The 16930-nt window shown below is 40.6% G+C and overlaps 1 protein-coding gene and 1 pseudogene across 3 annotated transcripts; both read left to right on the top strand.

Annotated features, from left to right (window-relative positions):
• Positions 1 to 510: 510 nt before the first annotated feature.
• LOC100715615 (HLA class II histocompatibility antigen, DP alpha 1 chain) lies at positions 511 to 6648 on the top strand. 3 transcript variants are annotated; one of them, XM_063239084.1, is made up of 5 exons: positions 511 to 721; positions 3493 to 3738; positions 4012 to 4293; positions 4470 to 4620; positions 5376 to 6299. In XM_063239084.1, the coding sequence occupies exons 1-5, from the start codon at positions 640 to 642 to the stop codon at positions 5392 to 5394; spliced, it is 780 nt and encodes a 259-aa protein (XP_063095154.1). In that variant the 5' UTR covers positions 511 to 639; the 3' UTR covers positions 5395 to 6299. The 3 variants fall into 3 exon arrangements, with proteins under 3 accessions (XP_063095154.1, XP_063095156.1, XP_063095155.1); XM_063239085.1 differs by having other exon boundaries at positions 512 to 721; positions 6267 to 6648; XM_063239086.1 differs by lacking the exon at positions 5376 to 6299 and having other exon boundaries at positions 4470 to 4624.
• A 9835-nt stretch (positions 6649 to 16483) lies between these two features.
• Positions 16484 to 16678, top strand: LOC111758007 (small nucleolar RNA U3; annotated as a pseudogene).
• Positions 16679 to 16930: the final 252 nt, after the last annotated feature.

The raw sequence follows: 16930 nt of genomic DNA on the forward strand, positions 1-16930 counted from the left end.
CCCAGGCATGGTGGCATATGCCTGTAACCCCAGCACTCGTGAGGCTGAGGCAAGAGGCTTGTTGCAAGTTTGAGACCAGCCTGGGCTACAAAGTGAGCCCCAGGCCAGCCTGAACTACATAGCAAGAGCCTGTCTCAAAAAGACAAAAAGTAATTAATTAATTAATTAAAAATAAATTTGATAAAATAGCTAAATTGTTTAGAAAAATAGTGAACAAAATGTCAAGGACTGTTTGAATGCTTCTGGTGAGGATTAGGTATGGGGATTCATGAAGACATAAAAGCATGATACAGAACAATTGCTGCCAGAAGCATATGCGACCCAAGTCTCTCAAACTCTGAAAATGAACTATGAACTGGAGTTACTAGGCTCATGCTGGTTCCTGAAAACCCTCCTCTCTGTTCCAGCTCTCTCCAGTGTTCTGTTTACCCAGCAACAGAGAGCATCAGCTCTATTGCTTCTCTGATTGGTTAGAGCCAACCATGCTGATTCCTCCCCCCTCCTCTTTGGCTATTTTCAGGCTGTAGAAGCCTCAGTTCCAGACCTCTTTTTTGTCCCCTCCTTGCCTCTGGACCTCTTTACTGTTCCTTTTCCCACGTCGTCAACTGTAAACCCCTCACTGCGTGCTGTAAGGAGAGAATGTTTCAGAGCAAAGTGGTGATCCTATGCACTCTCTCCCTGGTTTTCCTGCTGAGTCTGCAAGGAGCTGGGGCCATTGAAGGTGAGTGCTGAGGAGGTGGGAGAGGGTCTGGGTGAGAGGTGGGGGCAGGAAACCAGCTAACTTCTTACGAGATTTAAGGGAACTTATTATTTTCCTCCAAGTCCTTTTTCTCCTTTTCCTCAGGTGTGGTTTGTCTCTGTCCCTGTTCCTCTAATGACCATCACAGAAAGAGCAGCCACAATTTCCTAGACATCCACTTCACACTTTCCACACTTATATCTTATAAGAATATTCAATGAAGATATTATTCCCTCCACTTTAGAGGTTAAAACACTAACACTCAAAACATTAGCAAAGTTGTACTACAGGTCCATAGGCGGAGGTGCAAATTCAGACCGGGTTCTGAAGCTCATGCTCTGCATCCCCAGACTTCTCTACACAGTGACTTTCTAACAGAAACCTGTGGGGACCTAACACCGTCATCTCTCCTGGACCCTCAAAGCTACTTTTTGTGGCTGCTTTTGAGGGGCCTGGAGGTGTGGGTTCCCTGTGTCAGAACTTTAGGGAGAGATCTCTAAGACAGCTTCTGTATTTGTCCCTCTCTCCCAAGTTCCTACATCTCCCCAGGATCTTTGCAGCTGGTTTTCACAACTTCTTGTCTCTAGACAGCAGCTTTTCCTTGTTTTGTTAACCTTGTAATATGGGTCTTGAGAGACACAGAGGACAGTGACTGGCACCAGAGTTCTAGACTTTGGATCATGACAGATTCAGCCAGGGCTAGTAAATCATGAAAATGCTCTTCCTTCCTGCTGTAGACATTGAAACATCAAACTATATGTGATGCTGTCATCAAAAAAATTATACTGCAGTGAAGGACTAGAGCTCATAATATAAAAGATGCACCTGGCCCTAGACAATTTAATTTAAAGTGGGGAGTCCAGGCACAAGTGGAAGAGAAGAGGAGATGGGACCACAGAGAAGCTGAAGGACCTCGTGCCCTGTTAAAGGTCCTTGGCTTTTTGCAGTGCTGTGTTATAACAAATTCCTCAGTGAACACATGCAGGTATGAAGATGTTTTAGGATTTGTGATGCACATTACAGATTAACTTGGTTCTGCCTGTATTGCCCCTCCCTCCCTGGCAACATACAAACATGTTTGTTACCTTAAAAACACAAACAGCAGCCCACCAGGAAAACCTTTTCCTTCACTTTGCTCTCTACCCTGGAGATATGTTTTCGTTTTCCTCAGCCTCATAGCTAAGCTCCTGACTTCCGTCTCCAGTGTGTCCTGAGGATGCTCCATTTTGGCCATTGGTAATGCTGTGTGAGGTTTAAACCTGGTGTGTGCTCTGCCGGCTCTCTCTCATTTGAATGACTGATAATCTTTCACTGCAATTTGCTTCTTACTTTCTGATTAGACTAATTTTTAAAGGTCTTGCAATGTACTCTGTCCTTATCTTTTACATATTTCCTCAATTCTCCTTTGAAAATGTTTCTTAATTCACTAAGAAATCTTCTTGGAGAGCTGTCTCTCTTTCCTGCATATGATTCATCTGAAATAAGAATGAATTCCTGTGACAGTGTCATTCTTGCTGACATATATTCATTGTTTGAAGCTCTCATATATTCATTGTTTTATTTAAAGATGACACTTTATTTTATTCTCTTAATTTTGTTATTTACTATAAAGTTATAAACTGAGAAACAAAAACTAAGTCTGTCAGAACTTCCAAACTCAGCAATTCTTATAGTTCTACTTAAAATAAAAATTAACAAAAGAAATTTGAAATGAATGTTAAGTTACCTGTACTATGTTTTTGGATATTATGTGCCTAAAACAAAAAATATGATAAGAGCTATGCAGGTTCACATTTATAAACAAAACAGAACTTGAAGAGTATAAAGAATTGTAAGATTTGAATAATTTTCCTTTTTGTAATACTGAGGGCTGAACACACTGAGCTACATCCCCAGTCTTTTTTATCTATTTTGAAGCAAAATCTTGATCAGTAGCTAAGTTGTCCAGACTGGACTTGAATTTTCAGTCTTCTTGCTTCAGCTTCCCAGAGTGATGGGGTTATCAGCATGCACCATCATGCTGAGCTCCTGAAGAAAATTTCCTCCTCTCTCAATCTTCCATTTTTCTCTTTTTAAAAATGAGAACAATAGTATTTTTTCTCCTCCTCTCTCAAGATTCTAAAAACAATTTTACATCTGAAGCTCTAGATGCATTGAGAGCTTCTGGAAAGAGACAAAGAGAAAGGGAGAGGGAGACACACCACAGAGAGAGAGAGAGAGAGAGAGAGAGAGAGAGAGAGAGAGAGAGAGAGAGAGAGAGAGAGAGAGACCCTCCTAACTGTTGCACAAAGCTATGTGACCTTAAGTAAGTTACTTAGCCTCTTTGCATGTCCTCATTTGAAAAACAGAACACCAAGTGTGTGCTCCAAAGTTTATGGAGACAATTGAGTAAAATACATAAGGTTTTTAGGAAGGTGCTGAGACCATAGTGTATGCTTGATCAATGCTCCTAGTCATCGCTTATTGCTCTGAATGATTGGGAAATTCACTTGTGGAGTGCCCGGGAAGCAGATGAACGGCTGGCTGATTTTCTTTTTTGGTTCTTCCTCCATTTCCTTTGCAAGGTGCTCTGGTCTCCTCTGCATTCTCTCATTTTTGGTGTTATTCTTTCTTCTTCCATGTTTCCATCCTTTGATCTCTTTCTTTCTGCCTTTTATACTGATAAATCTTTATTCATTCTCATGTCTACACTACTTACATATTATTTTTTATATTTCATCACATTTTCCTCTATTTTTTTTTTTTTTGTGCAGCGGATCATGTGTCAACATTTGCTGCATTTGTGCAGACGCAGAGACCATCAGGGGAGTATATGTTTGAGCTTGATGAGGATGAGATGTTCTATGTGGATCTGGACAAGAAGCAGACGGTCTGGCATCTGCCAGAGTTTGGTCAAGCCTTTACCTTTGATGCTCAGGGCGGGCTGACCAACATCGCCATACTGAGGGAAAACTTGAACGGAGCAATCAAGGCTTTCAACCACACCCAGGCCCCCAATGGTAATGGCCACCTTGGCTTCTTCCTGTCTGTCACCCAATTGGGAAGGGGCGGGAGGGCTCCACCACCACTCACAGAGTGGGAGACCTAGGTACTCACTGCTGAGTGGCCATGGGTTCACTCCAGTCCCTGTCACTCTGGAGAAGGGGTGACTTGAATGAGGCCCATCAGTGGAGTGAGACTCCTGGCTCTGAGCCTGAGGTAGATGACACCCAAGGTGGACTTTGAGATTCATCCTAGAACATAGACACTCACCAGGTTTGGTCCTCTCTCAGATCCTCCCGAGGTGACTGTGTTTCCTAAGGAGCCTGTGCAGCTGGGTGAGCCCAACATCCTCATTTGCCATGTGGACAAGTTCTTCCCACCTGTGCTCAGTGTCACGTGGCTGCGGAACGGGCAGCCAGTCACTGAGGGAGCTTCTGAGAGCATCTTCCTGCCTCGCACAGACTACAGTTTCCAGAAGCTCCATTACCTGACCTTCCTTCCCAACACCGAGGATGTCTATGACTGCAAGGTGGAGCACTGGGGACTGGATGAGCCGTATCTCAAGCACTGGGGTACGGAGCCTCATTTCCCCTCTGTGACCTCAGTTCCCAGGGTCTGGGGTCTCAGACTCCCTGTCCCCTTACCCTAATGTGCCATCAGATGGTCTGTGACCTTCACCCTCCACAGGCACCCAGGCCAGCCCCATCCCTAGTGCACATCCTAACCCCAAATCTTCATCTTTCCACAGAGCCCCAGGAGCCTGTCCAGGTGACAGAGACAACAGAGACTGTGGTCTGTGCCCTGGGCCTGGTGGTGGGCCTGGTGGGCATCATCGTGGGCACCGTGCTCATCATCAGGGCTCTGCGTTCCAGTCGTGATCCCCGGGCCCAGGGACCCCTGTAAGTTATTATGGAGCTAAGGATCTTAGGACACAGAGGAAAGTAAGGGGGAGGAGACCTAATATTTGCTGTATCCAAAGGAGGAAAAGCTCTATTTGATAAAGTAGACATTGATCTCTTACTGTATTAACAGCAGAGAGCTGCATAGCCATAAAAACACTGATAATTTATTGAGTACTTAATACGTTTAGGCACTATTCTGAGCATTTACATTACCTCATTTTAAACTCACAAATAATCTATGTGAGGTAGGTACTGCTACTGTCCTTTAACATGTGAGATACTTATATCTTCCTATATACCCTGTGGCATTTAGCAACTAGATCAAGGTCACACATTAGAAAGTCGTGAAGCCAGAATTCAATCCAGGAGTTTAGACCAAAGCTGTTGGCTTTGTCATTGTCCTATGCTACTTATTTTATCAATAAAATGCAAAGTCTGAACTCTGCAGGAGCCAGATCAGTGTCCACACTCAGTCACAACACGGTGTGACAGGCACCTAGTACCATTTGCTCTCCTTCCTTCAGTCACCGAGTGGCAAAGCTCACATGCATATTTATAGTTTTATGTTTCTATAGTTCTTTTCCTATTAGACAGTGATCTTTCTGTGATGATGACATCTTATTGATTATTATCATTATTACTCAAGCTGGACTCCAGGTGCAAAGGGTGAGTCAGTCAACCACTCAGTGGATGATTCTGTCATGATGAGCAGCTCCAAATACTCTCTCTTGTTTTGTTTATTCTATCTTCAGTCTTCACATGCATATCTAAGCTCATCCTCTCAACAGTAACATTCAGAAAGGTTTGATGAATTTATCTTTATTTGTGTGTACCCTGTAAAACATGTAGTATTATTCAAAATATATGCTTTTATTATTTACCAAAGCAATATATTATAGATCTAAAGTCTGCTGCTTTCTGATGTTCCATAGCCTTTTACTTTGTACACCTACCTGTCTGTTTTTCACCTGGAGAATCTGCATTATTTTGGTTCTGTGCAGTGTAAGCAAATGTTTGCATTCCCATAGGGACCTGCATTTCTGGAATGTGTTGTGCCCAGAAGACCTTGCGGGGTGACTTAAGGCAGGCACACATGGTTCACACACTAGCAAAAGAAAAGTAATCAAGGAAAAAAGAAATAACAGAGCCAAAAGAATGAGGTGAATGTTGTCACATAAGCCAAGAAGATAATTTATTTAAAGAAGAAGGATTGTGTGTGTTCAGATGTTTCACAGAGGCACTGTGAGGAAATATACATTGGTTTTGAATCTCTTTCACAGAGCAGCTTGACACAGTGTGAGCAGTGATTCTGCCTTCACAGCCATCATTTCACACTTGAGCTTCCCTGGCCTCAACAGTGTGGCTCTCTGTCCTTCTGAGGGTGTTTTGGAGACTTAAAGCATGTGGGGAATCTCTCAAGTCAGCCTGGGGTTGGGTGTGAAGTTTGATGTCAGGATGCTCCTTGACTCCTGACTGTGGCTCACCTGAAGGATCAGGGCATGTACAGGGAAAGTCACTCTCTCCATGGCCTTAAGGATGGCAGAGGAATGTGGAAACTAGATATAAAGCAGGTAGGGAAGGTGTGTCTGAGCTTGGAGACCTGAACCCAAGGGTGACATTTGTAACTGTGTGTCTTGTTGCAGGTGACAAAATTCCTAAAAGAAGATTTCAGAGAATTTGAATTCCAGATGTCCTACAAACTCTAGTCTCAGCTTAATTCTCAACTCCTGTACGCTCTATTCCACTGAGCAACTTCCTTGAAGACCCTTCAAGTCTATGGCTGTGCTACCCTGAACTTGCCTGATCTCGTCAGAAGACCCTTTAAATCTTCAGTTTTGACTTGAAAGCTTTTAATCCTTAGTAAGATTCCCAACAAATAGAAGGCAGTGGATCAGTGTTTATACTGGTGTGGAGATCACTCGTCCACTGGGGTTCATGTCCTTGGGTTTCCTCTGAAAAACTCTTCACTGATGTCTTCCTGAGAATACTGATGAATAAATAAATTCTTCAGTATTTCAGAGCCAACCGAGTCTGAGTTGTCTTTGCTAAAAATCTTGGGCTGGGTCATATGTGACCAATATTTTATAAAGGTGAGGAGGTTTCAGGTGGCTTAGGGATATAATTACCATAAGTTCTCACTTCATGAGTGTTTAAGGGTGTGAGAATTTCAATTTAGACCTGAGTTATTCACTGAGTACAAGATGGTTTGGTGAAGAGAGGATATTGGGAGAAATTTTGCTTGGATTATGATTTGATTTGATGTAGTTTGAAGACTGCAGTGATTGAATCTCTAAGTGAGAGATTTGGACTGTCTGAGCTGAGATATCAGGCTGATCTGGATCCATCTACAACTCTTGGGTTTTCTTCCCATGTCTAGGTTGTAGTGATTTTTCCATGAACATGTTTTTCAAATAATTGTGAGGAACTATAAGCTAACAAAGAAAATTAAAAAATACCTTCACTCTTTGCAATTTATACTATATATATATATATATATATATATATATCACTCTAGGAGAACTTAAATTGTAATTATCAGAGCTTAGAATTAAAGATCTGAGAAAAACAATGCTGAATATTGAATAAAAATATTGAGAGATTTTATTTCTTTAAAGAATGTTTTGTACATGCTAATATGAAAGCATAAGATATTAAATACGGAGCCAAATATAAAATGTTTTTCTATTTTCATTTTTAAAAAATTTTTAAATTTGAAAAATTAACAATTATGACAATGTTTTTCTTGTTCATAACATAACTAAGGTAAAACTAATGACAACAATACTGCATATAAGTGGGGGAATGTATAAATATCATGCCAAAAGTTTTTGCATATTATTGTTTGAATGTAGAATTATTAACTTAAAGACGAATATTTTAAACAACACAGGAACTACTAATAGCCAAGAAGATAAATGGAATATCAAGCACAACTTATCAAAAAAAAAGTGAAAGAGTGAAATCATAAGATGGTAGAGTTAAATACAATGTTAGCAACAATTGAATTAATTGTACACCAGTTAAACACTCTAGTTAAAAGGCTAAGTTTGTCAAAATACACACACAAAAAGTCTAATCCAACAGTATGCTGTCTATATAATCCCTACCTTTAAAATGACAAAAGCAGCAAAAAATAGCCTTTATGAGAGAAACAGCTCAGATGCTGGTATAATACAGCCTGAAGAGGACCAGGTGGAAGACGATGAATCCTTAGACTCAGGAAGAAAATAAAGGGAAAAGGGGAAATGTGGACGGAGGACTGTTGCCAGACACACTCTCACTGGAGCTGATCCCATTACATACAAAACGCCGCTGGAATCTGTAGATGCCTGGTTGTGGTGAGGTTAGGGGTTGGCGAGCCTGAAGGCCTTGGCAGGAGAATGGGGTCACGGAGTGGAGTGGCAGACTGGAGAATGGTGCTTGGCTCAAAGATTTGTGCCAGCTCCAGGTAAGTGCAGGGATGTCAGTCCTCCTATGGGAGTGGGCAACTGTCTGGGTGACATTTTGGAGTTGGGCAGGTTAAACCCAGAACCAGAACTGTAGCGGCTTCAGTCAGCCACTCCTAGCGCAGAGCAGATTGGTGAGAAGTGCTTGGACTGAGTGCCGCCCCTGTGCATAATCCAAGAGCCAAAGACGAGGTCTCCCTGAAATTATACCTAACCATCCCTATCCACACAGCACGTACTAACATGGTGAAGACTCTCAGTGCTTGACCAGCTCAGAAGGGAGGGGCCAGCCTGCCCTGCCCCTGCTTTACTTCAGTGGTCATCAGCAGAATGGAGTAGTCAGTGTACTTCAGAGTAATCATAGCCAACATAGGAAGTGCCGGCGCCCTCCATTATGCACTCCTCTGGAAGAAACCAGAAACATGACAAGAGGAGAAAAGAAAAGGAAGTCTCCAAACTGCAACCCAAACAATACTGGCCCAGGAGAAGAAAAGACAAAAGAGATTGGGGGTTGCACAGCGGCAGGGCCTGAAAAAGCAGCATCTGACATGAAGAATTATCCTGGTGACATTATACAAGAAATTAAAACAGAAATTCTAATACGCACACCATGTTGGAGCTTAGGACTCTGGGAAGCCAAGCCAGCATCTCCCCTCCCTGTAAGCAGAGGCAGGGTGGCAGCCTGCAGCCCTTCCAGGGGGAAAACTAGCAGTGTCTCTTGAGATCCACGCCATGTTGGAACTTAGGACTCTGGGAATCCAAGCCAGCATCTCCCCTCCCTGGTAAGCAGCAGTAGTTTAGCCCACTGCAGCCCTTCCATGGGGAAAACTAGCAGTGTCTCCTGAGATCCACGCCATGTTGGAGCTTATCTCAATCTCTCCCTTATTCTTTAAAAAAATTATTTAGTTATTTATGTTTGTTTTAATTAAGGGGAAAAATTTTTTAAAAATTAGGATATATAATAGTAACTCTTTTTGATTTCCTATTAACTTGTTTTGAACTCCTGTAATACTCCCACGATCTTGTTTTGACTGATTAGACTCTGTTCCATTCTGTATGATAGTATCAGGTTTGAGGGTATAGGCAACTACTTTGAAGGCAGTAAGATTAACTAAGATGCCCATTCTGGTTTGACTGTTGTCTCCTTTGGGAGTCCTGTAATGTTTACAATGCCTAAGTTTTATTGGTCTTGTTCTCTACTGTTTTGTCCAACTTTATAATATCTAATGAGATAGACAATTCTTTTTAAGGAAACAAGAGACAACGTTGATAACCATTGTTGATAATCTTGTACTCTGTTCTACATCATGTGCTATGTCTATCCTTGATTTTGACTGACAGCTTTGTTTTCCATATTTGACTTTATTCTCTCCCCCCTAAAAAAGTAATAAGAACTAAAGAGTAATAAAATCCAAAATGTGTAAATTTTGTTGTAAAAAAGAGAGGGGGAAAAAAAAGAGCTCTAACAGATATAACAGCAAGTGTGTTTAGGGGTGTTAAATAGCTGACTATATTAATATTTTTGGATCATTGAACACAGCTGTTTGCAGTCTCTCTGTTTGAATGTCCATTTTGTATTCTTTGATACTGTGATTTGAGCAACTATTTCCAAGATGATAATATATAATCTATTAGCAGGTGATTTCTTACTATTATGTTTTTTTTTGTAGTTCTGTATTACGTGTACCCTTACACCACTTTGTTTTGTTTTGTGTTTTTCTCTTTTTCCTCTGAAATAAAATTTAAAAAAAAAGAAATTCTAATACAGGTAAAGGAAGATATAAGAAAAATAATAAAGGAAATGCTAATTATCTTTCAAGAAGACACAGATCAAAGAATGGAGGGGCACAAAAAAAGAAGGGAAACCTTCAATGAAGAATACAAAAAAATCTAGAATACATGAAACAGACTCAAAGAGATTACCAGGAAATTAAAAACTCCATTGAAAGCTGGCAAACTGCTTGAAAGAAACTAAAGATAGACTATCAAACCTCGAAGACAGGTTTACAATGTGTGATCGTGAAAAGAACGACCTCTGAAAAATAACAAAGAACCAGGAAGTAACAATACAAAGGCTAGAAGATATCAAGAGGATCCCTAAGGTAAGAATAAAAGATGTCAGTGAAGAATCAGGGGTAAACACCAATGAAATACAAAGGCTATTTACAGAAATAATTAAAGAGAACTTTCCAAGCATAGGAAAAGGAAATGATATTCAGATATATGTGGCATACAGAACTCCAGCCAGCTATAACTGAAATAGATCTATACCCAGACATAGAATAACCAAGATCCCAGAAATTCAACACAAGAACAGAATATGAAAAGCTGTCAGAGAAAAGAAACAGATCACCTGTAAAGGAAAACCCATCAGAATCATGAGAGACTTCTAGACACAAGCCATCAAATCAAGAAGAGCTTGGAGTGAAGTATTCCAAGCACTGAAAGAAAATAACCTCCAACCCAGATTGATGTGCCCTAAAAAATTGTGTTTCAAAATTAATGGAGAAACAAGATGCTTCCATGACAAAGAGGAACTGGGGGAGTTCACGACCAACAATTCAACCCTACAAAAAATACTGAAGGACATTCTAGAAAGAGAGAAAAAAAGACCATGGCTTCAGGAACAGTGACAGAGGGGGCTCACTGAATGGGGCAGACAGTGGAATGAAGGGGAAAAGTAGATGAACAATGCCAGAAAAATAGCTGGCAGAGATGAGGCCGAGAAGGCTGGCCATAATTGCTAACATGGATGGCCTAGATACAATAATAAAAAGAAACACAGGAAGAGTGGGTCAGGAGATAGGGTCCATCCTGATGCTCTATATAAGCAATATAATCAACCTGGAGGAGGGTTTATAGACTGAAAGTGAAGGATGAGGAAATAATTCTCAATGTGACAGGGAACCAGAAAAAAGTGGAGGTGGCTTGCTCTTTAGCTGCAGATTTGTTGGAAAGATATAACACTTTTATATAATGGAGAACTACTCGACTATAAGGAAGGACACCTCGAGGATTTTATAAGTAAATGGATACAACGAGAGACCAAACTCAGGGGTAAAAAGGTTCATTTAGGCAAATAGTGTGTTGCCTCCCTAACCTAAAAACTAAAGGAGTTAATGGGATACAAAATGTACAATGCACCCTGTGAAAGGGAAAGGAGAGGAATTGTCTAAGAAGGGAAGGCAGAGGACATTGTTAATCTTGTATCATCATTTAAAACCCACATTGTTCTCATTGTTGTATTTGGTTATAATCTGTTCCAGTTTGTCTACTTGTACTAGATTTGAGGGCATAGACAACTATTCCAAAGATATACAGGATATACTACGGTAAACATTTTAAATCTCCTATTAACTTAATCTGAAACCCTGTATTGCTTTCACTGCCTTGTTTTGACTGATGTTATTTGAATCTGTCTTGTTCAATCGCTGTCTTGCCTTAACTGATTTTATCCTAATTTGTTATGTTTGATAGTGTCAAGTCAGAGAGTACAGGCAACTACTCTGAAGACAATACGACTTACTATGATACCCATTCTGGTTTGACTATGATCCTCTTTTGAAGTCCTATAATATCTTCAATGTTTTGTTTTTATTGATTTTGTTCTGTACTATGTTCAATTGTATTGTACCTGATGATATGGACAATTCTATTGAAGATAACAAGAGACACCACGGTAACCATTGTAGATCACCTTGTATTGTGATTTTAAATAATGTACTATGTCCATCCTTTTATTTTCAGTGACCCCATTTTTTTTCTTTTCTCATTTGGTTTTATTCTTTAAAAATAAAAAATAAACAAATAAATAAAATAAAGACAAAGATGAGTAAAAGTTTTTTTTTAAATGGGAAAATAATGCTAATGGTGGGAATGTTGGAAGCTGTGTTAATGTCAGAAGTATATAAATTCAGAGAAGGAATCTCATCATGGAAGAAGGACAGTTCATGAGTATAAAAAGTAATCTATCAAGAGCATATTACAATTCTAAATTGCATAGGTGCCTGATAAAAATGCTTCAAAGCATGTGACACATAAAAGAAATTCACAGGTATATTTTAATGTTCCAGCACAACTGTCTCAGTAAATAGAACAACAAACAACAAAAAATCAGTACATAGATATTTAAACACCATAATCAACCAACAAATATTATCTGATGACATCTTTTCTGTTGTTGCACATAATAACAGCAAAATATCCTTTATTGTCAAGTGGACAGAAAACATCCTGATGAGAGGCCCTATTCTGGTCATGAAAATAAATCTCAGCAAATTTAGAAGAGTTGAAACTATATACGATATGTTTTCTGATCACTGCAGAATTAAATTGAAAACCAATAACAGGAAAACATCTAGAAAATTCCCAGTATCTAGAAAATGAAAGTCAAACTTCTAATTAATACCTGCACTATATAGGAGTCACAAAACATTTTGAATTGGGTGAAAATGAAAATGTACTGTATCAAAATTTGTGTGCTACATAACTGAAGGATAACTTAGAAATTTACAAATGTAGAAAAGAGGAAAACTCTAAAAATCAATGATTTGTGGCTCATTTGTAAGAAGCTAGAAGAGAGAGAAGATGGCTGACTAGAGGAGGAGTCACATCAGAGACACTCGGAAGATCATGTTTTTACACATCTAACTGGCGAAGTGGTGAAGGGATCTAGACTATGATATAAAACATTAATTTGAAAGAAGATACATACAGATCAAGCCAAACATCTGATAGCAGTTTTAAAAAAAAAGAGGAAGCAGTTCTTCCAGGATCAGTCCACATGGTCCTGCCCTCATCAGTTCCAGGAGCAGCCATCTTGAAAACTTCCCTAGTTTTCTGATTGAACCTGCTGCCGAGACTGGTCTCCTGGGGTAGATGTTGGGTACACAGGCTTTTCCTCTCCATCATCTTCTCTTTGAACACTGAGGACACTGCACTCCTGCAGCATACTTGCCAGTGCTCACCAGGGCACGGGAACATTGTCCCCCAAACCACTCCTAGCTCTGTGCAGTGACAGACTATAGAAGTGAACAGGGACCAGAGTCCACCCATGGCCTGTGTCCACCTGACCCACTGAACAGAGCCTGGCCTGTCTGAGTCTCTCTCTGAAACGTCACATCACATCACTCCCAGGCTCAAGTGAGTCCCCATTAAGTGCCCCCAGTGCACCTGAGTCTCTGCCTGATGCCTCAAGTTGATTCCAGGCCTGCATGAGTCTCTGACTGGCATCCAGCACTGATCCCAGAGCTGTCTGAGTCTCTGCTGATTCCCTGGGCCTGCTGGACTCTCCCCTCAAGCTCCATGTGCCCCATGACCTTCCCTGGCACCAGTCATCAATCCCAGGCTCTCCTGATCCTCCTCTGAGGGTCCCAGTCAACCTGAGTCTCCTCCTAGTACTCTGAGCTGCTCTCACATCTGCTGGAGTCTCCATCTGGTACCCAGCACTGGTCCTAAGCCTGCCTGGGTCTCTACCTGGTGCCCTGGGCCCCACCTGAATCTCCACCCATTGCCCCACACCTTCCTTGTACCCACGTGAGTCTCCATCTGAAATCCCACACCCTGAATCTCAGCCTGGCACCCCATACCTGCCCAGACTGCTACAGCTCCCTGAGAGAAAAGAGTCCTTAAGCCAAGGCAGGGGTCAGGGTCAAATCCTGCCTGCTGGCTGGGGGTGAGGGATTGGGAAGAGGAGCAGTTTGCCTAATGTAAGAGGGGAACTGTTTGGACACATAGGCCACACGGCAAAAGGAGCATGTGGTAGTCACACGGATGAGCTCCTGTTGGAGCATTTGAATTGGGTCTTCACTGAGTCTTTGTTGTTACTTTGCTTTCTTTCTGTTTTCTCCTTTTTGCATTGATTTAGTAGTTTTCCTCTTCTCCTCTCCCAATCCTTACTCCAGTACTAGCATCTGTAGCACATTAATTGTTTATATTTTACTGATTTTTTCCATTTTTTAACTTTTGATCAAGTTCTTTTTGTATTCTCTGCTCCGTCTCAGTCACCTCACCCATTCTTTTGTATTCTTCTTCTGGCCTCCCATTTGCAGTCTTTTCTCTCTTTTCTACCCATCTTCCCTAGCTCGTTCTCCATCTTTTTTTAATCATAAGCATCCCTTTATTTACTGACTGCCACTACAAAATCCGACTACATTAGCAACAAAAGTGTCTTCCTGAATTGATGTCAGAGACAGCTATTCCCCTAAAGTTTTAAGTTAAACAGCGCACAATGTCAGTATTAAAATGTTAAATTTTACACTGTCTTTACCACTTTGATCTTCCAAACAACTGAAGTGACCAAAATAAGGTAAAAGATTACACATTTATTTAATCTTCAGGAATGTAAAGATACAATTATTCAAACAATTTTTATTATAAAACTAAAGTCTGAAGGTGTCTACAGAGCTGGTTTCTTTTTAAATTTTTCTGTTTAAATCAGTAGTCTAATGATTAGGAAAGACAAAACTCTGTTCAGTGTTCTGACAGTAGAAAGGGTAAAAAAATAATTAAGGTTTTATTCTCCATCTTACAGGTGCATAAATATATCAGCAGGTCCTGACAGCTTTGTAGCACCCAGAATCCCACGTTACCACCCCTGCATTTGCCCCCCCCCATATTTTCTCTGAATCCTCAACGCTAACCTTAAATCCCAGATATAAATCCCAGATATAAAAGACCTCCAGCGGAACCTGACCCCGTCCATTTTTAACCTTTCATTATTTCTCCTATCTACTTCTCCCCCTGCTGACTCACACGCCCCTTTCACCCATCCCTCCAGCTCTTCACTTTCCTTCTCCCTCCACACCTTAGGGTACTAATAGCGATATAGTATAGGTTACAAAGGGTATGAATAAAGGTAGATGTGGAAATGAGGAGTATTACATATACAAGCAGTGGATGCTTGGATTTGTTGACACTGTTATAACTGGTAGTAATTCCCTCCTCACATCACAGTGTCATGGTCCTAACCATTTAAATTAGATCGCTGAAGGAGTGATGCCCTCTAGTCAAATAAAGCAGCAAACATATCATCAAAGACAGACTCAAACTGAGAAGATCCCCGTATCAACCACAACCTCTGCTCACTCCACTAGATAGCAACCACCAGCCTCAAAGGGAAAAATGTGTCTGCATATGCACACACACAGGAGCATGGGGGAACAAGGCAGCAAAGGCCTGAGGATTGCAGCCAACCACAGGGGTGAGCTTGGACACTGATTCTCTATCCACAGTCAAACATTCAGAAAACTGTAGCCTTGATCACAAGTTTGTCCCCACCCGGTTAGTCACAGCCACTGCTGCTTAGCTGTTCCTGAGTTCCTGACCTTAGAAGCTATGTGAGGCAATAGCTATTTATCTCATAGTCTGTTAAATATGGGACAATTTTAATGGGCCCATCAACTGTCAATAAATACATCAAATTAACTAGATTCCTGTTGAACAGTCCTCTTTAAAATTTCTCCTGTAGACTCCAGTTCACACACCATTAAAACACAGTTTGTATTTGTGACCTATGTCTTATTAATCCAGGGGTCGGAAGTCCATGCTTTGGCCTTAGGCCATGCACTGTAAATGCAGGTGATTCTGTGAACTCTTCCTGAGGTCTTACAATCAAGTCACTAGGAATCTTACCTGTATTCTGGGCTGTTCTCATACCTGTCATCAGATGGGAAATGATTTTAATGTGCATTAAATGTTTTTTTTTTTTCTTTTGCACTTCAGACTGTACTTGCTGAGGAAAATCTGTTCAGTGCTGGGCTCTGGACTCTCACGTTCCTCCTGACTGTAGCTCTCAGAGCCTGTTCAGTGCCTGAGAATCACAGTGTAAGTTGGTTTCTTAGCTAAATCTACCGAGAAATGCCGTTTCCATATTTGTCTTTATAATTTAGGATTAGATAAAAAGACGATCCAGTATTCTAGTATCCTAAGTTCTACTAAACTGGAGTCTGGTTTGTTTTGTTTTGTTTTGTGGATACTGGGAATCAAATTCAGTATCTCTGGCTTGCTAGGTGGGCACTTGTGCTGTCGCTGAGCTTTATCTCTGGCCTCTGACCTGAAAACTGTTAGTGAGCTGTTTGTTCTGAGGAGCCCTAAATTACATGTTTTTATATGCAGTAAGCGATGAATGGTCCTTCCACTCCCACTGCCAGCTTCTTTCTGCCTTTTAAATGGACTCTATGAATTCTATTGTCCCCTCTAGAACTGATCTTATCAATGATAGCATTTCAAGCAAAATCCATAAGTACTGTGATCGAAGAGGTAAAATGTTTTTCAAAGAACACGGTGTCGTAACATTTATAAGGAAAAAGGAAGCAGTTACTTCTCATTTCCTGACATGAGTTGCTGGATTCTGAAATTTCTGGAAGACGACACATAAATCAGAAAGGAATGAGATTAGAGAAAGTATGTTTTTTAAGACTACACTTGCAGAAATCGTTTCTACAGTTCATTATCTGAGAAGTTTCTCTGAATGTTCTGGGAACCACAAGAAGACAGGATTCTCTCCTGGAAGCTCTCGGTGCAGCTCTGACCGCAACTGTCATTTGCTGTTGATGATTGGTTATTTTTCTCTTCTTTTAGGAGAGTTATAATAAAAGAAAATAGGTAGATAGTTTCTGTCAATTAAAAACTAATAATAATCAGCTCCTTCAGGGAAAGGCAGCAGACAATGAGAAATAGGGTAGGTATTAGGTCATTTGTACCTGATGGTGTGATTTGCGGGAAGGGTTCCAGGATGTGGGTCATATTGTAGCTGTAATAGGAACAAAATCCTACAATTTAGCTTTTATTATAGAGAAATAAAGCATAATGAAATCCTAACTTGTATGTTTTAAATATTGGGATCTTAGAATATAGAGTTT

The sequence above is a fragment of the Cavia porcellus genome, unplaced genomic scaffold, assembly GCF_034190915.1.
Source record: "Cavia porcellus strain 051 isolate PalLab524CR breed Dunkin Hartley unplaced genomic scaffold, mCavPor4.1 scaffold_28, whole genome shotgun sequence".
Lineage (NCBI taxonomy): Eukaryota > Metazoa > Chordata > Mammalia > Rodentia > Caviidae > Cavia > Cavia porcellus.